This window comes from Dunckerocampus dactyliophorus, chromosome 20, assembly GCF_027744805.1.
Source record: "Dunckerocampus dactyliophorus isolate RoL2022-P2 chromosome 20, RoL_Ddac_1.1, whole genome shotgun sequence".
Lineage (NCBI taxonomy): Eukaryota > Metazoa > Chordata > Actinopteri > Syngnathiformes > Syngnathidae > Dunckerocampus > Dunckerocampus dactyliophorus.
Window position 1 is genome coordinate 17,108,110 of NC_072838.1, and position 24,476 is coordinate 17,132,585.

Genomic DNA, 24,476 nt, shown 5'->3' on the forward strand with positions numbered 1-24,476 from the left:
CTCCGCTACCTGAAGCCTCCAAACTTGCTGGGATGATAAAACCAACGTAGGCTGAGGGCTCATAAATAGTTCAATGTATTTATTTATTTATTTATTTTTACAAAAGGACCCATCTATCCATCTTCTATGCCACTTATCCTCACTAGGTTTCGCGGGGGTATGCTGGAGCCTATCCCAGCTGACTGTGGGTGAGAGGTGGGGTACACCCTGGACTGGTAGCCAGCCAATCGTAGGGCACATATAGACAAGCAACCATTCACACTCCCATTCATACCTATGGACAATTTAGAGTTGCCAATGACCTAAAATGCATGTTTTTGGAACGTGGGAGGAAACGGGAGTACCCGGAGAAAACCCACACACGCACGGGGACAACATGCAAACTCCACACAGAGATGCCCAACGGAGATTCGAACACGGATCCACTAAGGGCACTGTGCAGCAATAGAAAAGAACATCGGACTAAAATATTTTTTTGATTACAAATAAATTGTCTTTTTTGATCAATCAATTACTAAGAAATGTATTGTAATATTTTAAATTGTATTTTTTAAATATAAAAATAATACATGATTAATTTTATTACTGTGAATACAATTACTAATTTGCAACAACTATTCAAGAAATAGTTTTATATTTAAATATATTTTTAAAATATTAGCTATATTTTGATATGCTTTAAAAATATTTTTAGACAGTCTATTCAATCAATTTTATTTTCAATTAAAGTAATTATTAAAAATGATACAACAAATGGTTGTACATTAAAAATATATATGTATTAAATACATACACTTTATTAAATACAAATATTTTTAAATACAGTACTGGCTATATTTTATTTTAAAAATATATTTAGATTTAATTTAATTGCATGTATAATTAGTTTAATATCAATTACTCTTGTGATAGTTATTGTTTTATTTTTAATAAAGGAATTGCATAAATTATTATTAAATTAAACCAATTATCAATAAATTGTTTTTTTTTAAATTATTAGACCTATTTCTATTTTTTTCCAAATATTAAATAATATCCAAAAGATAAATGTTTTTCCCTCCCATAAATTATTTTCATATTACTTTTGGCAGTGCATTCTTGGAGATTTTATTTCATTTTTTAAAAACATTGTTATAACAATTGAAATATTATTATTATATTATTTTTTTTATCTAAAAAAAATCCCCCCAAAAAAACATAACAGTGAAACAGATAGTCGACCTTGAAAAACGTACTTCTTCTGGGTCTCGCTGACACTTGCTGAGCCAGTCCAGCAAATACAAACACAATGGTAGCAAAGCAAGGCTGCTAACTTTGCTCGGTGAACTGACTCTTATTCTCGTAGGGTTAGGAAAATCCCTCAGAATGTTCTGAACTCCTGTTTCCATAGCAGCGTTGCCAGAAGAATAATGCCGGGAGGAGCCGTGTCTTCAATTGCCCGATCCGCAGCATGAGCCAAAACAAGTTTGACCAAATCAGTTGCTAGTTTGAGGTTCGCAGTGGCGTGGCTTCGTGCGTTCACCACCAGTTCACTGGCAGGCAAGCGCAGTTGGGTGGTGGAAGTTACTGGAAGTTTGGATTAGTAGTTTGGAATATTGCATGGAAATGTGCTTTGAAGAGCCACGCCGCAGCCAGATATTTTTTTAACACCGTCTATTTATTACCGCTATATGGGAGAAGGAGGAGCGTGATGACGCCACGACGAGCTAAATATCGGCTGTCTTTATGAGCCTGCATGGACCTCTGTTGGCATATTAAGTTTGGGGCTAACCTGCAATGGATAATTGCCCTAGAATACCTAATGCAGCGCCTGTCTGTGTGTGTGTGTGTGTGTGTGTGTGTGTAAGTGCAGTAATCTCTATGGCAGGTTCCTTGCCATTAGCGCACCACCGAACAAGGCAGCAATTCATTCAGCAGATTTAACTGTGTGTGTGTGTGTGTGTGTGTGTGTGTGTGCGCGTGTGTGTGTGTGTGTGTGTGTGTGCGCGTGTGCGTGTGTGTGTGTGTGTGAAATAAAAGAGAAAGTGTATGTGTGCCTGGATGACAGGTTTCTAAATGCAGAGTGTGTGTTGTTTTTGGAGAATTGTTTCCGTGCGCCTGTCTGCACCATGTGGCCCTGTGTGGAAAATGGCCTCTTTAGGGGTTTGTGTGTGTGTGTGTGTGTGTGTGTGTGTGTGTGTGTATGCGCACATAGCGGTCGGGTCTGCCCAGAGTTGAAGCTGTAAAAACAAAAACGTCTTGAGAAAAAAAAAGCTACATAAGTTGGAGCAGTGATGTCAGACTGTGCACCTTAACGCAGGCGTTTTCACGCCACTGTCGGATAAAACGTACAGCTCCCACACGTGATGGGGTAGTTGGCAGATATTTTAACGTGTGTCGCGAAGCCTGGTGGGTTCTTACATGGGGAGGCTCATCGAGCGGGGGGGCGGGTCAGAGGAGGGTTTTTCTTCATGATGTTGTAGCATATCACTTCTTCATTTACATCGATTGCTGATGATTTTCTTGGAATACAGTTGTCCCTCTCCACTTTGAGCATCATCATGGTTTTTCAAAAATATATTCATGAATAAATCATGCTGTATCAATACGTCTGTCATTAATCAAAACATATGCATATTTAAACATAATGTTATGTATTTTTTTTTACCCAAATCAAGCATTTTCTAGCGTAAAAATGGTTAAATTAACTAAAATAGAAATGGAAGTCATTTAAAGACGTTGACAAAGAATTCTGCACTGGCCACTAGGTGTCTGCAATCTTACTGTAATGTTCATTGAGACACACAAGCACCAGACTTTTATTGCAGGTTTGGATGATCTCACAACAGGCACAATAAAAAATCCCTGATTAAAAACACGGACAAGTGTTGCGACTGTAACCCATGGCAAGATGAAACTCACCTCTGAACCCCACGTCACTTCCTATCTGCGCCACCAGAGCACATTTACAGTAACACACCCAAGCACGAGTCTTACATATGTCTTAAATGAATGGCTTATTTATTCTTATGTCTGCTAAATTGCATAATATGAGTGTAAAGGTGACTATCGGAGTGTTAGTTCATGTCTAGAGGGCTCTAATAATGTTTAAAACCGTATTTAGAAGGTCGTAAACAGGTTTCCTATGCGCCTAGCTACAAAAATGTTCCATTTATAAATAAGTAATCCTACTTTGCAGTGTAATTATCCGCGATGAACGAGGGATTACTGTACATCGGTAATGGCGATAGTAAAAATATCAGAAGTTGCCTTGCGATTTCCATCCAGACTGTGCAGCCAAGTGTTTTGGACTTGTTCTTAAATTATCGCTTCAGTTTTTCCCCCCTCCCTCCCCACGTGTTTTTCTCACATTGGCTTTTTGCAGATTCTCCTTGTGACCTTCTGGATTATTCCGGCATAACCGTCGGCGCCGGCTAGGTGCGAACAGTCAGCGTCTCACACCTAACACAGATGTAAGCAGATATACTGCATGTACACTCCCACAAGAAACCTGCCTCATAATATTTACAAAGCCTTCCATTGGCTTCCATTTGCATGGCGCTAACTGTAAGATGCGCAGCGACGCACACAGCGCCGACTTCTTAAGTGATTAGAAACCTCAGGAAAGGATAACGAGACTATTAGGTCGCACGACGGCAGGCAAAGTGTTTACATGTAAAATCTCTTTGCAAAAGTGGCCCACTAACTCAATTTGTATTATAACAGCTGCAAGAAAGCTCTTTTTGTTTCTGATGGCCGCGCTTGTTGGGTTTATTTCCAACAGTTCACATTTAATGTACAACATCTGGTTGGGAGAACAGCCTGTAGTTTTTTTTTTTTGTTTTTTTTCGGTGATTCCGTTAAGTTTCCGCCCCCACACACACACACACACACAAAAAAGTTGTAGGCTTCATGTTAACTTGATCATTTGAAAAAAATCTCTATTAATGGACAATTACTTGCTGAACGTGTTAGTGCTAGCACCATTTTTGTGCTCCAAGGAAATGGAAAACTCATTTCTTGCACCAAGCGTCCTCCAGTCTCAACGCCAAGTCTCGGTCTAGACCTGTCTGTCATTCCAGGTAAAGGATGATAATGTCGTAAAAGACCTAGACGGCCCTTAGAGACCGCCTGTAGACTTGAATTCACGCCTGGTAAGAATATATCTGATTGGCTGTCCCATGCTAATAAGAGCAAGGAGGCAGCAAGTCAATTTGTGCTCATAGGCTGTTGATTTTGAAAGGAGAGCATCCGTAGCAGCGCTCCAGGCAAAAGCTATTGCCCGTGGTGTTTGATGCACTCGTAATGCATCTATCAGCCATGTATAAAAGTCAAATCAGAAGCAATGCTCATGGGTGAGCCGATGTGTTCCCCCATTTGCTGCCTTTTAGATAGCAGCTGCACAGCATTATGTCCTTTTGCAGACCCTTAAACTCAGCAGTGTGTGGATTTTGCAACTTATGACTTTGGGATGCAGCGAAAGGCATCCTTCTGTGTCTTATCCCGGCGTGAACCCTCATCTCTCAATTCTATCTCGATGCGCTCTGTGTTCCGCAGCCACTTCCAAACATTTACATTTCTGCTTTCAAGTGCTGTTTATATATGGCTCTTATCTGCTATCTAACACACCCCGGTGCACATTCAGACGGCGGGATGGGGGGAGACGAGACGGGACGGTCGGTGAATCAAGCCTCGGTCGTCGGCCTGACATCAACAGCAGCGTTGCTATGTCCATAATAGGAGTCAAAGAGATGGCGTAAAAGCCAGTGCCACACAGCCAGAAGGAGGGGAGGCTGATCGCTCGCCATCCCTAGTTTTTTTTTTGTGGTGAGGTGACGCATGGAACTTTTGGGGACTTTAGCACGCAGACTTTCTTTATTTTGTCTTTCATCATCGCCTTTTCTACATAACCTTGTGGGCTTGTACTGGCTTGGCACCTGAATGGAAATGGATTTTGCCCATCATCCACAATCCTTGTGAGACATGAACACACGTCTTTCTCTTTTCTGTGCGTTCTAAATATATCACAACAGCTAAAAAGAGGCATATTCCGCCTATAAAGCCTTCAGAAAAAAGCGCCTACTAGCGCTACTAGCCAGCTAGCGACTAGTGTCACCACACGCTAACCAACGTTGGCTTTCACAATGCCTCAGAAGACCACGAGCGAAAGGTACCGCTACATATTGGAGCCACTGCCACTGTGTTTGTGCTTTTGAGTTTGGAAAAGTTAACGCTAGGTGTAGTGTTCCTATCTGTGTTGCTACGTGAAGTCAATGCGCCCAGGAAGGAAGTTCCGCTAATGCTTAAAAATAACCAAACTACGCAAAATACTGTAAGCATTACATGTTATCATGAATGTACCTGTTAGCATGGATATACTGTATAACCATAAAACCTTCTTGGAGATTTTTGGAGGTGTTTTAAATAGCGGGCTTTGTAGGTGGAATAGGTGTGTCCCATTACATCATTAATTAGCTGCCTCTTTTTTAGCTGTTTTTGGATCTTTACTGCCTGTTAGCACACACACCAAACAGCGACGTTATAGTCTTCTCTCTGAAAATCTTGTACCGCTGGATGGTGGGTCTGTATTCATTTTGTGCCTTTAATTTGATGATGTTTCTGTCTTAGCTACACAATACATACTAAATAACATAAATTATATTGCTGTAATGTACAAAACATCTCCCCTGCCCACTAATTGTAATAGAACCATTTCAGAACAGGTTCCAGGTTTGAAAGGCTCCTGCTTTGGTTGTGGTTGCTGTTGTATTATTCTCTCTCAAGACTCTGGAAGGGCCTATCTTAGCCCCGCCAGCTACAGCACACTTCATCACACTGACGACGCGTTGCAGCTCAGTTTTTCAGGACAGGACCAGGTTTCATCATCAACATGCATTATCGCCATAGGGCTTCTATTTTATATCGATTATATCGCACAACACTACTGGTGACCTCTTTGGCGTAAGGCAACCGATCCTGCAACTATACACCAACTTTTAGTGTCAAATGATACGAGATTCTTGTAAGAAATGGCTGGTCGAGGGATGTCGAGGAAACCCCTTTTGCAGGCTTTATTACTCATCGGCATCGGCCCTGACCCGACGCGGAGCACATCCTGACCTCTTGACAGCCCGGCCTGTCCAAAACGAGACAAAAAAACGGGAACTCCGCTTGAGGGATCTGCTGAGTGTCACACCAATGCGTGATCGGCCCGGAATTTGACACTTATGCTTATCTGTCTTGAGAGGGAGAGTCATGGGCCCTCGGTGTGCATGTGCAAGTCTGATTGTTATCCTGCTGTTTGACTCCCATCTGCTTTTAAGGCAATGAACGCATCTCTTCTTCCTTTCTGTCCTCTGCCCTTTAAAACTCCCTCCTGTTGTCTCAGCTCTGGTTGAATCTCACCTTCCAATGATAGCCGACACATTTCAGAGAGGAAAAAAGTTAGCATAGCATGTACAGTACATGTTAGCCTATATTGGATTGGTTTATGAACAAAAGGCGAATAATAACGAGTGGTTGAAAAAGGTTTGGGCATCCTTGGCCAAACTTTGTTGACATTTGTGCATCCAAAGAAAAAAAAAAAGAAAACGAGCCCCGACGGGACCCCGAGGTGATATGTCTAATTGTTTTCTTCCAGAACGCCTCACAGGGATGTGTTCTGTTTTGAGCCTCGCTGCATATCTGAACCGCTGCCAGGATTGCGGTTTTGTTTTGTATCAGTTTGACTCATGCGGAACAAGCCCGCCACAAATCAGACGGCAAGGAGTGATTGACGGCGGGGTTTGTTCAGTTACATTTTTGCGATTGATACCCGTGTGTGTTTGACGTGACACAACTAAGCGTCTTGGGTTGGGTCGTCTCCGGTGCTTTGACTGGCATGCTGATGACACACCCAGCTGTCGTTTCTCCAAAACATGACAAAAGGGGAACCCTCAGCAGCACACCCATCTTATCATTTATTCTGTGGCTGTGATTCATCAGCGGCGCACATCACAGCAGCAACAAAAGAAAGGCAGAAGGGGAAGGGCTGCCAACAAAAGATAGCAGATGAGAAGATTAAGGGTGTGCTAAGATCAGCAGTAACATCGTGTGTGTTTGTGTGCCAGGATTTGTGTCTACGGGACTTTTTTGTTTGTTAATATCTAAGGGCGCACCAGCAGTTGAGACGTGCGTGAGAACGAAGGATGGCATACCTTTGCCTTCATTAAGGCTCCACACCTGAATCGCATGCAAATGAGAAGTACGGAAGAGCATGGTCAAGAGTTGAGAAAAGGATAAGACTCTTTGACATACTTCCATTGTCTCGCATGGAATCCTCCAAAAACGTTGATTAAACTGATTTGATCACGCTGAGAAATGGGAGCTAATCAGCAAAGTGTTCTCAACCTGCTGCGCACTTCACTGCACATTGTGGCAAAGTGGCAGAAAGTGTCATCATCTAGCATTTACCAACGTTGGGCTTGCAGAGACACTCAAAATAAGGTCTTTTTGCTTCCAGCCATGTACAGTAGGATGGGAGGTGGAACCGCAGCGTATCATGCTTTGTATCATGTGATTATTTTAGATTGCCATTCATCATTTGACATTAGGCTTGCAAAGAGCCATGCAAAGTAAACCCCTTTATTTTTGTTATTTGCTACCAGCCATGTATTGTAGGTTTGGAGGTGGAACCGCAGCATATCATGCATTGTCCCATGTGACCATTTTTAAATTGTCATTTATCATTTAACAACGTTAGGCTTACAAAGAGACGTGCAAAGTAAATCATTTTATGGTCTTTATGTGCTGCCAGTCATGTATAGTAGAATAGGAGGTGGAACTGCAGCATATCATGCATTGTCTCATGTGACTATTTTAAATTGCCATTTATCATTTATCAACGTAAGGCTTGCAAAGAGATGTGCAAAGTAAATCATTTTATTTATGGTCTTTATGTGCTGCCAGTCATGTATTGTAGAATAGGAGGTGGAACTGCAGCATATCATGCATTGTCTCATGACTATTATAGATTGCCATTTATTATTTAACAACGTTAAGCTTGCAAAGAGACGCCCAAAGTAAATGCCTTTTATGTTCATTTTTCATATTTGTTGCCAGTCATGAATGTCTGTGCTATATTGGATTGGTGGCAGTAACAGCAGCATATCATGCATTGTCTGATGTCACCATTTGTGTGATACCGCAAACTTCAAAGAAAGCGTGACGCAATGTTTCCACATAATGATGCACCCACGTGTAGCACATCCCGGGCAGGAAGGCGCGGGTGACCATGTGATCGCCGATCACGTGACTCAAACAACTGTATGCTAGCTTGCTTCTCGTCTTCTGATCCAACTTGTTCAAGTGTATAGCGTGAAGCTTCCCCGCATGTTTAGTCAATGCCTCCGCTGTACTTACAATTTGTGTTGTTTTCCTGCAGCGTTTGTGATACTGAGCTATTTGTGTGCTCCGTGTGTAGTTCCTGTGCACTTGATAACCATCAGCTCCCCACGTGCATGCATGTCTGCGTGTTTTTTACTTTTTTGTGTGCGTTATGAAGGACAGAGGAAATGAAAGCTCAGACTGAGCCCCCCTTCGTTCGCTCGAGGCTTTCTGAACTGTCTCTTGTGTCCTTCACATGCATGTTTTTAATATTGCATTCTCTCCTTCGGCCTTTTGTGTACATGCATCTGTTTTTTTGTATGTTTTGAGTTGTTGTGTTTCCTATGGCTCTTGTAAAAGTGTGTGCAGCAGGATTGCATTTCAATGCTGTAAACTGCTCATATTACAAATAAAGCATGAATTGTGATCACGTTGAGATCACAGAGGCAGTGAATCTGGCACTTGTTGCTTTGTGTAATTCCATTAAACAACTGGGTCTTTACGCGTTCACAGGAATTCTTCTATTTATAACATGAAAAGGTCAGAGGCGATTAAAGCAGTTAACAATTATTACATGCATGGCACACTCTCGTTGCCTTTTGTAAGCGCTTTCTATAAACTTAAAAACACAAAAACTGCAACCTTTTGACCACAATTGACTCTTCAAGCGGCTTCCTCTGAGATGGTGAGCACGACATGTGCATATATAGGAAAAGGGACGTGACCACACAAGCTATATTTGATGACATTCACACACTCAGACAGCGCACGCTCTAAAGACTATAGCAGGGGGAGCATTGTCTGCGTGTGTGTGTGTGTGTGTGTTCGTAAAGTTAAAAAGCAGACAGAGAGGCCAGACCACTGGAGGGTCTTATGAACTGTCCACCACCGTCACAGCTTATTGAAATAACAGAAGAGCTGCATTGTCTGCACCCCGTGTGTGTCGTCTTGTTTGACCGTTTGACTGAAATAATCCCAGCGCTGCTGACGATGGAGATCTTTTGATGGGTACGTTGGACTTGTAGGCTGCTGTTGTTGTTGGGTTTTTTTAAGAATTAAATTTGGATTCAATTGAGTCTGTTTGTAACACCACATGATGTCAACTTTTCCCTTATTTCATTTTGCACACGTTAATTACATTTTTTTAAACACATTTAATGTTGTTTTGATCTGACTTCATTGGAGAGCGGATGTTTGAAGACTCATTCTATGTAACGAGTAGGGTTGGGGGGCATCAGTGGGAACAGGGACTAAAACTCCGATTCGTTCAAATTCTTTTATTTCGATTCCTAGTTTCGGTGCCCACTTCAACGAAGAAGCAGCCGGCGAGCGCCAGCTAAGAAGAAGCGGCTAAAATGTTTGTCTTAACTTCATAAACAAAAGTGGTCGGCTCAGTGCAACATTTGCAATGCAATGATATCATGCAAAGGAGGGTGCACGATCGACGTGATTCATGTTCACACATTCATGGTGTAGAAACGAGAGCACCTCGTCTCTGATGCGCTACGTCGGACTAAGCAGTCAGAATAATAAATAAATGACGTCTGGCTCTCTTGTTTTTAGCTTTAATAATGATTTGGAGTCCATGAGAAAGTGATCAAGGGCCGCATGGTCAGCTGTTAACACCCCGTGTTTGAAAGCAGGAATTGGCACGTTCTAAGTCACATATCACAAATTGATGTCCGACTCATGGTATTTGTCAGCTTGTGCGTTGGCGCTATGCTAAGTGTGTATCGGCGTATTTGTAACTACGTGGCTTAATATGCAATTCAGTCAGGTCGGTATGGAGCGGGATAGAATTGCTTTACCTTCCTAACACCTGAAAGTAGGGATTCCATTTGATTTTTGTTTGCCTCCCTGCAAAGGTAGCAATTCCCCAACACTGTCGAAACGCCGACAGAGGTTCACCTCAGGATAAGGCTGAGAGAATCTTGCTGGGTAGAAATTGGCAGAAGCGTGATAGGCGTGATGAACGAGCGTGGGTGGGTGTGACGGATTAATTGAGAGAGACGCACGAAAGATGGACTGATAGGGAGCGCCCGGGTGTTAACACACAGGAGGTGTGCGTGGGGAAACAAGTAGACGGGCTTTTACTTCCCCTTGAAGCCTCCTAATCGCATCAATGGAGTCTGATTATCTGGGTGGGTCTGCAAGTCATCTGGGAAGAAGTTATGTGGCCGAAACCCAAGAGGTTGATTAGTCTGTTAGCTAGGCGGCCTTCACCATGCGGCTGCCAAGCTTGGATGTTGCACAGGAGGGGGCGTTCCAGTGGTGGAAGGAACTAAAGACGGCATACATTTCCTTCATTTAATCTTAAATCTAAGGAGAGCCATAACGTCTTTAAACAATTCTACCACAGCCGGTTTAGGCGTCACATAGTAGATTAACATCCACCCCCCACCCACCCCTCCAATAACAAGCGGTTGATTAGTTTGTTTGGTAGGTTGGTAAGTAGCTGTTGCCAACCACAATCCAGCCCGACCATGCAGCTGCCAGCCTCGGAGCCAGGTCCAGTGGTGCAAGAATGAAGAATGTTCGCCTTAATTCCGCCTTAAATCTCAGAAGAGCAAACTGTCACTTGTTTACACAATTCTGCCACAGCCCGTTTAGGTGGCAGTTTAAAATCCACTATGCCTGCATACGCTCCAAAGCTGAGATGATGATCACAGTTCATTCATTGAACTTTAAGAAGTCCTTGCCATTCCAAACGAGTTGCAAATGCCTCAAAATATAGCTTTCCTCCCGACTAGTCTTCCAGCCTGAGTCCTGTTACAGTTCTGCTTGTCTGCAGAGCATGAGCTCGGATATTTGTGTATCTAAGCACTAAAGCATGTATGCTGTATATACAGTACAGCTTTCATTCACATGAAGCAATCATGTCGAAAGAAGTAACTCCCTGTACTTTTGTGCAAAGCTAACAAAATAAAGCTGATATCTTTTTTTTTTATTCTAGCTGCATGCAGCATCTGTGCTCTGTGCTTGGGGGTTGTCGAAGCAATATTTTTGCACAGTCAGCATAAATGTGTAGTACAGCTAAAGTCACTGCATATATGCATCCTTTTTTGGGGGGGGGATCTTGACTAGTCTTAATCTTAGCGCTCATGTCAGCGCGTCCCTCAGCGGTCGTCTCCGGGTGATTTTTGGCAATTTAACATAATGGTCCTGCCGGCTAATTGCCGTTGATGGAAACGATTAAGCGACGCATTCATCCTACCTGTCGCATCGGGCGGCTCGGGCGGGCGGTTAGCGTGTTTTTCGGGGGGCCAAGTTTAGCGAGTCGGTGTGTTGTGGTGGCTTGCGTGTAATTGCAGCTGATCGTAATGGTTCCAGCCTGTGCATACAGCCCCCAGCATTCAGCAGCCCTTGCTACAAGTCAAGAAACACACACTTATTTCATGTTGTCATAAGCCGGCCGAGTCTTTATGTAAGTCATGCCGATTGTAGACGTCCAATTAGTTGCGATTAAACTCACAGTTTTATTATCTTTTTTTTTTTTTAAAGACACAGATGGAAACACGATTTGGTCACTCACGAGCTGCTTTTTAAAAGCCTGGATTTTTTTGCGTCATGGCTTCACCACAACGATGTCGTTTTCCACTTTGTGTGTGTGTGTGTGTGTGTGTGTGTGTGTGTGTGTGTGTGTGTGTGTGTGTGAGAAAGTGAGATGAATTCTGGCTTGGGTGTGGTGAGCATCAGATGAGATTTTCCTCTGCTCCCCGTGCGCAATCTCACACACACGCACACGCGCGCACACAGGGTGAGTGAGTGCCAGGGTTGGTCGAGGCGTGGGCCCTGGCAGACGTAAATTACTTTATATGAATAGTAGTTGCATAGCTGAGGAAAGACAGCACCGTGGGTTTGACAAAGAACATCATGGTCTTCTCTCTTTCTGTTGTCATATTTTCTACCACACTGCAACACTGTCATTGTGAATTATTCGACGTTATTGTGTCGTTTTTGTGTGGTTTTTGTCAGGGTTTTTTTGGAGCTTAACCAAAGCCATGGTCTTTCGCAGTGATTTATTTAACTTTTTTATTATTATTATTTTTTTTTTTTTACCAAATTTATGTTTTTTTCTGTTTCTTTAAATATGTCCAGGCTGGTAAACCCTTTTTGTTTATTTTTTATTTATTTATTTTTGCGTGAATTTAGTTGTTATTCTACATTTTCATTAATTTTTTAACCAATTTACTATTATTATTATTATTTTTTTTTACTATCGATAAATAGAAATAATCTGACATAAATCTTAGTCTAAATTATGTTTAATATAGTGTATTTAGTCCTAAAAAAAAATCAAATCTTAGGTTTACATTGCAGATATAAGCACCCAGTTCCCACTGAATGCCGACTCTACATGCAAGTTATTAATAATTGATTTTCTTACACTACATCATCTTATTAAACTTTGCATGATGTATTCTTCAGCATTATTCTGTGTTTTTCATGTTGTTATTGTTGTTGTTGCCAGGCTTTTTAAAGCTTCACTAAAGCAATCGTTCATCACAAGCAATTGTGATCCAATTAGTGATTTATTGAATATTTTTACAAATTTGCTAAAAATATTTTTTTCTGTTTAAATTTAAAGTTTTAAAATTAAAATGTTAAGTTTAAATATGCTCAGGCTAGTAGAAACATTTTGTTTATTTTTTGATGTATTTATTTTTGGTATGTTATTTCGCATTTTTAGCCAATTTATAATGATTATTATTACCATTGATAAATGGAAATAATGTGGCATAATTCTTAGTGTAAAAATTACGGTAGAATAAAGTAAATCTAAGGCTAGATTTACACTGTTGTTGTCAGGCTGTTTGTAGCAAAACCAAAGTGGCAGGCCATTGTGATCTAATTCATGATTTATTATTATTATTATTTTGTTTACAGATTTTTCTGTTAATATTGAAATATGCCAAGGCTTGCAACACATTTTATTAATTTATTTATAAATGTGTTGATTATTTTGTGTTGATATTTAATTTCTTGATGGTGGATTTATGCATTGATGTTATTATTCATACTATTAGCAGGGTTTTTCCTCTACAGCGATCAAAGGACGGTAGAGAAGTGTTGCGTTAGGGCAGCGGAGAAAATAATTGGATCATTGGATCTTCGCTTTAAAGAGAGAAAAACTGTGAGAAGACACATAAAAGTGAGTGAAAATGCCTCCACAAAGACAATACTTTTCATTTTTGTAAATGAGCCAGCGAGATGATAGAAGGCTAACATTAAAGCAGAGGGAGCAGACACAAAGAAAATGGAAAGATGAGTTAAGGACACATTTAGGAGGCAGAAAATGATTGAAAAGCGTAAAAAAATAACAATCTGGGCCTCCATCATCCATCCTCGTGATGATTTAACCGTGCTTCTCTCAGATGTCTGCCGGAAAACAAAGATGATATTCCTGACTTGTTGGGAAAATCCAAAAAGGCGGCAGAAGTTTTTATAAATGGAGATTTTTTTTCAAGCAACTTTCTCGCATCTTTTCAGAGATGGTGAGGAAGAAGAATCCCCCTATCCGGAGCGTGGGAGGTGAGGAAGAAGAGGAGGAAGAGGGGAGGAGGCCGGCGGGCGAGGAGGAGGAGGACGACGGCGAGGAGGAAGGGCGAGTGGCAGCCGAGGCCGACCGGATAAGCCGGCCCTCCGAGCCCGAGGAGTGCGTCCGAGGCGGAGATGAGGAGCAGGACGAGGAGGAGGGAGAAAGTGAGTGCATTTCCTCATCTCTCTCGCCCTCGTCTGTCGGCACCGAGGAGCGAGGCGGGAGGCGGGGTGGAGGCGGAGGCGGAGCGGGCAGGACCCCGCAAGCAGGACCCAGACCCGAGAGCCGGTCGGACCCTGAGGACGGCGACAAGGCGTGCGATGAGGAGGATGATGGCAACCTCGCCTCCCCTCGCCTCTCCACGCCGCGCCTCCTCCCAGCGAGGCAGGAGCCGGGAGGCGAGGAGTCGACCATGGACACGCCCCCGCTCTCCTCCAGCCCCTCCCCCAAACTCCAGGACTTCAAGTGCAACGTGTGCGGTTACGGTTACTATGGCAACGACCCCGCCGACCTGGTGAAGCACTTTAGGAAGTATCACCTCGGCCTGCACAACCGCACACGGCAGGACGCTGCCCTCGACACACACATCCTGGCTCTCCACAACATGGCGCCCCCACACACACCTCTAGGTAACTCCTAGCTTGACTTGTTTTGCACCGTCTTTGTGTAAAATGGTCCTTAGGTTTTTCAGCAATTTGAAATATGTCTCATAAGTCCCACAATAGAGTTTTTCTAGTGCGATGCCTGTAGTAAGCCTGACTGGCAACACGCCGTTTTGTGTGTCTGTAGCTTTAATGCTGATGAGTTGCGTTTGTCTCCAAGAGGCGCTGTCGTGCACTTAATCCACTTTTTACATGCACACTGTAACCCTTGTCCCACGTAATAGCTGCCGTACATCACATACACCAACGGGACGTGAAGGAGATTGACAGGAGTAAACAAATGTTAGCAACACTAGCACAGCTACGTGAGCTACAGTGCTAACATTACACTCATATTTTAACAGCGCCATGCTAGGCTAGCCTAAAAGCAAAATGATCAAACTTACAGCTGCCACTGACGGATAGCTGGCAGAGCTCCAGGCTTTATTTTAAGATGTGTAGCGAAGCCTGGTGGGCCTTTACATGGAGATGGGCTCCTCGCTAGAGGCGTGTCAGAAGCCGGAAGGAGGTTTCTCCTTCATGACCCTTATAATGTATCCCTGTTTGATGGCAGAGCTCCAGGCTTTATTTTAAGGTGTAGAGCAAACCCTGACCCCTGGCTCGTGCAACTCTGACCCAGCCTTCCTTTTGTGTGTTTTTGTCTTTGCAGACTTCCAGGCTGGACAAGGACCCAGGAACCAAGCCAAAGAGTCTGGCAAGAGCAGGTCGGAGCTCCACAATCAGCAGCACAGGACTGTGATGATGAATGGCACATACGACGTCCAGGTGAGAAGACATGCACTAAATACGCAGCGGCGGTTGAACACCGCCAGCAAACAAAGATATCATATGACATGAAGCATATTTTGGGATAGTGGAAATTATGCTACAACAGCGGTTGTGTTATGTTTCGTAGTTTTTATGTTGTGGCTCATGCTGGCCTTGGTTGGCGTCATTAACTCGTTCCAGAAGGTCCGACTCTAACACTAACTGAGTCAATTTGTCTCATAAGAAATAATGTTAATCCAATTCATCGTTCCAGAAAGCCAAAAATGTTAACGCAAAATGCATTTTTCTAGTTTTTCAAGCAGTAAACAATTCCAAATGCATATAAATGATTACTGAAAAGGATAATTGAACATTTCAGGTAACTTTTACCTTCATTGAAGAAGTGAGTGTTGACGTGACCGTAACCGAAAGACACCATGTGGCAGAGAGACACCAAACGGACAGCACCTTCCTGTTTTGCCATGACTTACTTCTTGAATTTGATAGTGTTTCTCAGCTCAGTAACCCAAAATGGAGCCACAGAAAGTTTCAAGTGCCAACATCTTGATAAAGAAATGACTCTTGCAAAACAGGAAGATGGTGTCCGTTTTGTGTCTCGCTGCCACATCGTGTCTTTGGGAACACTCACATCAAGAATCACGTCTTCAATGAAGGTAAAAGTAACCTGAGATGTTCATTTATCCCTTTTATTCACACTTATATGCATGTCAAACTATAAAAACGTGTTTTGAGTCAACTTCTAACAGAGGCTAACAGAGGTTCCACTGTACATCTACATCTAATTTAGTGCAAATAGCCAAATTTTGTTTTGTTTGTTTTCAGGAAGGCCATAATAATCAAAGTTTGTCAGAAGTTCTGTCAATGTGAGTGGAATTGACTGTTGATTAATCGCGCCTCGAAACAGCTGAGGCGAACTGGGGGTGCGCTACTTGTCTGCAGCCAGCAGGGGCGCTCGTAGTTTGTGGTGGAAAGCAGTGATTGTCAACTGTTGGATCAAAAATAGCATCAAAAAATGTGTCATACAGCTAATGTCAAACGTAAAAAATGTATATTTTTATAGGCGTCTTCCTTTTTGGAATACAGTGGAACCTCGCTTTTTGTTATTAGTTTCGTCCAAAAAGTTTGATGAAAACCAACATTTTTCCCATAGAAAATAATGTAAATCCCATTCATTGTAGAAACCCAAAAATATAAGCAAAAAATATATTTGAAAGAGACTAATTATAGTTTTACATGCAGAAAACAGAATAAATGAGGAATGCCTGCCATCGACTTCAATACTGTTTGTCACTTCCTTTGTCGAACTCGCAACTTTTTGTGGCCCCATGGCGGGTTATTAAGCAGTCACACTCCAAAAAGGCAAGGACGGTGAGTCAGCAACGCGCAGGGCGTCTTGTCTGGGCACTCGATTTGGCGAGACGATACAATACAGGGCAAACGGACTAGTTTGTTACGTGCAGCATTGTACGACAACCAGTTGGGGCGTATGAAAACCGACGTTTGACTATACTGAATGAATATGTGAGCGAAATATGTCATTCTAGTGCAATTTGGATGTTTCGTTGGACTTAATTCATTGTTTTTATACATGCATTTCCTCTTCTTTTCTTTACCTTACTGTTTTTTTTTTAAAATTGATATCTATATGTTAATTTTTTATGTTAAAGCTACCCCCACCTCATAACAGTGAGACGAAAGATGCAGTCTTGAGTGCACACGAACAGTCGAGTTTTGTCTCGGATTAAGTAAGATGATCTAATACGTGTGTGTGTGTGTTTTTGTGTCAAAAGTCAAGGAGTTTCCTTTCATTTTAAGCAAATAATGACCCCAAGTCACGTAACAGGCGCCGAAAGAAGTCAGAAATAGAAAATCCAGCGGGGTTCGTGAAGAAAAAGTCGAATGAAAGGAGTCTCTATTCTTCTTGTTCCCTCGCTTCTTTCTCTCGCTCTCCCGCCCATGTTTGGAAAGTTCCATGCTGTCATTTGCTAAGACGGGATTCCTCGTGAGCCAATGAGATTTCAAGGGGAGATAAATAATACAGAGACGGGGGAAAGAGTGGAAAAGTCCAAATATAAAATAGAGTGAGGGAGGCTCCAGCCATCATCCATATTGTAACTTAATCCTCAGCCTGTTCAAGCATTTCTACACTAATTGTTTGCCTTTCTAATGAAGGCGTCCGGTTCCCCATGAAAACCAATGCTTACAGTCAGAATTCTAATTCAGAGAGAAGGGAACCGCTTAAAGGAGAAGGCCTTTTTGTCCTGACAAACTGCCGTTGCCGGACCGCCTACAGTCCACATCAGACCACAGATCTTCACGGAGATAAATCTACTCCGTACAGTAGTAATGTCATTGTAAGCCTGCTCCCCCCCCCCCTTCCATCGAGCCAGCAGCAGCAGCAGCAGCACGTTCGTAATCACCTACATGTCTACAGGCCAGCCTAATAAAAACCAGATGAGCGTCAGGTTTCTTTGGCCTCCTCCAATGGAATAGCACATATTCCCAGCCCTAGGATATATGTTATGGGTTGGTTAGTTTAGAGTTGCAGGAGCATTTAATTGCCTGTGAGCACATGCATGCATGCATACATGGAGGGCGTGCGCTTGAACAGAGGAACATTCCCAGGGCCACTCTTCTCAGTATACTCAGTATATTAGTTTTAATCAAGACTCGCCAAGCAGTTTTACCTGTTTAAAAAATATCAGCTTGTTCTCAAAAAAGACACTTGTAATACGTGCATTTTGGTGTGTAGAAACGTATCAAACAACCGTATTTTTACACCAAAACTTCATTTTTGTATTCACAAATAAGTTAAAATAGACTGAAAAGTATACATCTGTATTTAGTTAGGCAATGGCTGACACAGCAGCTACAATCTCTCAGCTAGACATAATTACTGTTCTGATTAAACAACACTGCTCTCTAAAATAGCATAATTCTCAACCCACACAGGTAATTATAGTTACACATTACTTTCAGACACATAGTCTCCAAGGTAGGGGCGTATTTGAAAGTATTCTGAAACAAAAAGCATCCGGTATGCTCTGTATCATTCACTTTGTGTGCCTAACTTGTACTTCACAAGTGCAACACAATGTATCTATGTATGTGTATGTACTGAATGAATGTATGTATGTACTGTATGTATGTGTATAGGTGTATGTATGTACGTGTATGTGTATATATTTGTATATATGTATGTGTATATATTTGTGTGTGTGTGTGTGTGTGTATATATATATATATATATATATATATGTGTGTATATATATATATATATGTGTGTATATACTGTATATCTATATATATGTGTGTGTGTGTATATACAGTATATATGTGTACATGTACAGGTATGTATGTATGTATGTATACAGTATATACTGTATATATATATATATATATATATATATATATATATAATATATGCTTTTTATGATGTAACTACAAATTTATTAACATTGAATCCTATATCGTGGAAATGAATTTAACACGGTCGCGTCTGGAACCAATTAACCGCTATAAAGGAGGGATGACATCAAATTTTATGTTTTATTTTATTATTTATAAATATTGGAAATAATGGCTATTCTATTCAAAACAGTTAGAAATCAACCAGTTTTTGCACGTTTATGTGGTTTTATTTCATTGTCCCACTCTATTCGACAACCCTTGAACGCACCATAGTGTTCAAATGTTCTTCGACACTGCACAGATAGACTTATGCTGTATTTTTCTCGTTCGTCTTTCACCTCATCTTTGTTCCCAAATGCTGATACTATGTGGGAATGCATAAAGGTCATGTTTGGTGACGTTATAGACTGCTGGTGTGCATATTTGCTATAATCTTCTTTGAAATGATCTTGTGTTTGCATTCATTTTTTTATTCATTGAAGTCTTTTGAGAAGATATGATATTCAGATGCTTTCTGACATGCGGGTGCTGTACGTAGTGTCGTGATGTGCAGTAAGTAATGGAAGAAACCTGTTTTGTTTCTTCAACAGGTGACGTTGGGCGGCACGCTAATCGGGATCGGCCGCAAGACCTCGGATTGCCAAGGCAACACCAAGTACTTCCGCTGCAAATTCTGCAACTTCACCTACATGGGAAGCAATTCCGTGGAACTGGAGCAACACTGCCTGTCCACGCATCCCAATAAAGTCAAAACCCCGCCGGCCACGCCCCTGCTGGCCAACGACAACCAGGGAAAGGGTAGGAGCCCGATTTTAGAGGGGGCAGAGAGAGTGGCCGTTCGAGCGGAAGACGACTCCCTTGTCGGGTATTCCATCCCGATCCGGGCGGATTCGTCGGGGTGGCCGGCGGAGGGGCCGCGGGGGGCGTACTACTGGTGCAAGTTCTGCAGCTGGAGCTGCGAATGGACGGGAGGGTCGGCCCAGCTGTTGGAGCACTACGAGCACCGACACAGGATGAACGCGGGGAGCCCCAACGACTCCAACCCTGGAGACAGAGGAAGCAGAAGGGATGGAGAGCTGTCCAAAAGTCGCAAGGATCTTTTGTCCAGCACCAGCCAAGGTAATCCAGATAATTAAAAACAGCAAAGGGGATATTTGACTAGCGTTTTTGCGGTAGGTCATTACAACAACAGAGCCCTCTTGTCAGTATGTCCTAACGAGGGTTGCGGCATCTTGGAAATCATTTATTCAATGTTTCCACGTCCCCCCCGGCAATTGATTGAATCACTGACTGAGAGAGCTTTGACTAGTGTTTTTGCAGTAGGTCATTAAAAACAGTAAAGATTATCTGTAACTAACATTTTTTTAGGAGGTTCTTAAAAACAGCAGAGCCCTCCTGTCACTTCACGGAACTTTGGTTCGCTATTTTGGAGTAGGTCCTTAAAAACTGCAAAGAGAATCTTTGATGAGCGTTTTTGCATTAGGTCATTAAAAACAGCAGAGCTTTCCTGTCACATAGAGGATCTTTTGAATAGTGTTTTTCAATACGTTTGTTTTTAACAACAGCAGAGTGCTCGGTCAAATAGAGGATCTTTGACTATTTTGCAGGAGGTCATTAATAACAGCATAGCGCTCCTGTCAAATAGAGGATTGTTTCTTGTGTTTAAATTGATGACGTAAAGACTTCATTAACGACTACATGAGCCGTTTGCCTATCATACATCTTCTACCGTCCCATAGGCGATCTCAACAGCGGCGACACGGAAGCGGTGGTCACGAGCTACAACTGTCAGCTGTGCGACTTTCGCTACTCCATGGCCCACAGCGCCGACGTGATCGTGGTGGCGCCGTTGCTGCTGCACTACCAGCACAACCACTCCATCCACCGCTGCTGCATCCAGCACTGCATGTACTGTCCGCGGGGGCTCTGTCAGCCGCAGAAACACCTGGGCGAGGTGAGACTGTTGACATTGTTGTCATGCGCGTGAAATGGCACGGCGGTTAGCGGTTGGCATTTCTTGCTTTTTAAGACATCTTTTTCCTCAAAAGGTGTCCCATCCGTTTGCGTGCCGGAAGCCAACCTGTTCCAAATGTTGCGCCAAGTTCCCTCTGTCCACTAAGCAGCAAGACACAGGCGGTTCCACCCCGCCTCATCCCAGAAGCGACCCCAGTGTGACCTTTCACCCGTCTAATCCTGTTGTCTCTCAAGGTAAAAAATACAAAACAAAAAAACTAATAATAATGATTTGGAGTGCATGAGAAAGTGGAAGGTCTGTTTGACCACATGGTCAAGTATATTGGTAAGTAAAGATGCTCATGATGCTTCACACGCAGCTACTGCTGTCTTGTGGCATTGATCAGGAGGTTGTCTACAGTCACAGATGTTAATGCCAATGTTTTTTGACCTTGAGACCCCGGCGAATATGTACTGTTGTAGACCACACACCCGGCGACTATAGGAGTATTTAGGGAATGTGGGTTTCTTCTCACCTCACGTATATGTGTGTCCCCCAGGCTCAGGCGTCACCCACTTGTGCGACCAGTGTGCCTTCGCCACCGGCGACATCGACGTGCTGCTCCAGCACTACGACAGCTGCCACAGCCTGATCAACCTGAAGGGGGCGGCGCCGCACGTCAAGGCGGAGGGGGAGGCCGGACCTGACGGCAAGGACGAGGGCCGAGGTGGAGGCGAGAGGGAGTACTCGTGCACAAAGTGCCACTTCATCACGGAGGTGGAGGAGGAGATTTTCAGACACTACAGGTGAGCGGGGATCAGCGTTTATGGCGTCATATACTGTAGGACACCTGTGAATACATCCAGGAGACATGCTTTCATTGTTCAAGTAGATGTAGTCTAGCGAGGACACTTTTGCGAACATTTTATTACATCTTCTCACGGAACAAAAAGTGAACTTGGATGTACTTTAGAATAGTCTGTGTATAGCTTGTGTGGCAGGATAGATTTACTATCGGCATTACTGCTCCTGGAGAACATTCATTGTATTTTTACGCATGCGGCATCTATGATGAAAATGAAGTCGTTTTCTTTGTCGTCTGTGTTCAGGCGTGTCCACTCGTGTTGCCGCTGCCGACACTGCGACTTCACAGCCCCCGACTCGTCGGCGCTCCTGGACCATTTCAACACGGCCCACTGTCACGAAACCCCGCCTCCGCTGAGCTCAATGGTGACACCGTCCCTGACATTCTCGGCCAACGGCTGCTCGGCGCCCTCCACCTTAGCCATAAAGGAGGAGAGCAAGGGGGATCTTCGCCTGCTGTACTCCCTGGCGCCGCCCGAGGGACGCCTGGCTGAGGGGGGCCGGGAGGAGATCATAAAGAGTGAGGGCAGCGAGGAGAAGGAAAGAGAGCGGGAGAAAGGCTGGGTCCTGGGGGAGACGAGAGGCGGCGAGCAAGCCCACGGTCTCCTCTGGGTGCCTAAGGAGCGAATGGGACCCGAAAGAGGGGCGGAAGGCGTGAGCCCCTCGCTTTTCCCCTCCCCTCTGTCAGTGTCGTTTATTTCCGGCAACCACGAAGCCTCGCAGCATAAACGAGGCGTGGCCTCGCCTAGCATGGTCTACCTGGGAGATACCAAGTCCTTTATGGGAGACGCCAAGCTGTACGGAGGAGGGGGGCGGCCTGGAGGCGGAGCCACCACCACCGCTATGGGAGGGGAGAAACTGAGCCAGATACCGCCTCAGCAGCAATACACAGGAGGAGGGAGTGGAAGTGGGGGAGGACAGGAGGTGAAAGCTGCTAAAGAGGAGTCCCAGTCGCTGTTACGGGTAAACACTCACTTCATCCTTACGCTTATCATATTCATATTTTCTCATATATCACATATGGCCTCACCAATAAAAGGGTCAACTGTCTTTTTGTGACGGGAAGGCAAACTTTTGCTCCCATGGCAACCGTCCGTCACGTCAAGTTTGCCTCACCGGCCTCGCAGACCAATACAAGTGATGTCATGGGCTGGCGGGTAGCCGATTGCGGTGTTCTGTTAGTCCCACCGTTTACTGGCTATGATCGCACAGGCCGTAATGTCGCGTGTGTGGGCGGATGTAGAGTCAAAGCCTGGACGGAGTGGTGTGACAGTGGAGAGAACATAATGACTGAATGTGTGAGTGTGGATGTTGTACTGTCTGGCTTATTATGCCGTGTGTGTGGGGGGCTGCGTGCATGCGTGTGTCTCTGCGTGTGTGAGTGTGTGAGTGTGAGGTGTTGGCAGCAACTTGGTAGACAGGCAGGGTGTGTCGGCAAGAGGTTTACTCATTTTCTTGGGTGGGGCAGTGAGAAGAACATTTAGATGAGAAGAAAAGAAGGGGAGTAGTTAAAAGAAATTAACCCCTTAGGAGTGTTTATGCTCTTATATAATCCTACATAACTGTGAGATATATATATATATGTATGTGTGTGTGTGTATATATATATATATATATATATATATATATATATATATAATGATGTAAAACTAAACTAGGCCAAGTCAGACTCCGCGTCACAATCAAAGATGAACGATGGTGGAAGAACAGTGGGTGTTGGTTGTTAAATAGGCACATTTTATTCAAGAGGAGACTGAGGGCAAAAGTGGACACTGTGTGTAGTATAATACTGCAGAGTCTAAAAGTAAATACATCATTCAGAACAAGACCTACAAAAACAACAAAACGGGAAAATTGTTATGTAGATTTTTTTTTTTTTAAATTTAAGAGGATGGCAGTAAAGTGGAGACTATGGACTATCAAGGTAAGCGTCAACAGATTGATGTGTCAGAGCAAGACAGTTTTTGGTAAGGAGAAGATTTGCATTCAAGACTGGACTACGGGCAAAGTATAGTGAGGTGGTGACTATGGAGTATAATCATATTGCAGCATGAAGAGATAGAGAGATAGAGGAGAACAGTGTGGTTATTGGTATTGGTTATTTTTGTAGAGGACACTGTGGGCAGCAAAGTGGAGATATGGAGTGTAGTACTGCAGCGTAAAGCACAGCAACAGGGTAAGCTAACGTTAGGAAGCGTGTCATCTACTTTATACCGGAGAGTCTGGAGTCATGTTGAGCCGAGTAGGTACCGTGCAATGGGAAAGGGGTAAAAGTATTGGGACAGCTACTGGAAGTGCAGATTCTTGCCACAGCCTAAGTTGATTAAGAGGCATTTGAGTTTTTACGTGTTTCGTGGAAATGCGCAGACATTTTCTTCTGTCCACTTGGACAAAAACCAGCGTGACATATTATTTCTAATAGCGCTGAGAGCGATTGACTGCTGTTGCAATCTTCAATATTTATCCTGCGTTTCCATGACATGCACGCAACACAGCACCACTCGATGAGTCAAAATGATGAGTCAACATCAGGCAAGGCAAAGGGAGGTGCATGTATCTCAGCTCAAAATCTTATCTCACGCTTAAAAGAAAAAAAAAACCATGAATGGACATCACCATGGCAACTACTAAAGATACCAATTCCAGCTCCTGCAGTCTGATGAGACCACCTCTGCTGTGCTGGGCTTTCCATCATATAATATTACAAACTGTCCAAACAACTTGTCTTACTTTTTGTTATTCCTTCACTATTCACTGTCCAATGAGGTAAGGGAGGGTGAGAATGATTCATGAAGGTGTTAGAAGACAAAAAAAGCAGATACAGAATCAAAACATAGCTCCTTCTTCTCCTTGTGTTTGTTTTTCTTTACATCCTTCTTCAACTTCCTTCCTCAAAGGACACCTGATACAGCAGGATCAATAAACAGTGCAAGCA

At 43.3% G+C, this 24,476-nt stretch overlaps 1 protein-coding gene across 5 annotated transcripts in view; it reads left to right on the plus strand.

Annotated features, from left to right (window-relative positions):
- Positions 1-24,476, plus strand: part of trps1 (trichorhinophalangeal syndrome I) — a 97,974-nt gene that overhangs the window by 23,402 nt on the left and 50,096 nt on the right. For 3 of the 5 annotated variants that reach the window (XM_054763056.1, XM_054763057.1, XM_054763058.1), the window contains exons 3-9: positions 13,834-14,511; positions 15,194-15,309; positions 19,314-19,842; positions 20,463-20,677; positions 20,772-20,931; positions 21,237-21,483; positions 21,787-22,504. In XM_054763056.1, coding sequence (XP_054619031.1) covers positions 13,834-14,511; positions 15,194-15,309; positions 19,314-19,842; positions 20,463-20,677; positions 20,772-20,931; positions 21,237-21,483; positions 21,787-22,504 — 2,663 coding nt within the window. The remainder of the gene's footprint in view (positions 1-13,833; positions 14,512-15,193; positions 15,310-19,313; positions 19,843-20,462; positions 20,678-20,771; positions 20,932-21,236; positions 21,484-21,786; positions 22,505-24,476) is intronic. The other 2 variants (XM_054763059.1, XM_054763060.1) reach the window with 2 other exon arrangements.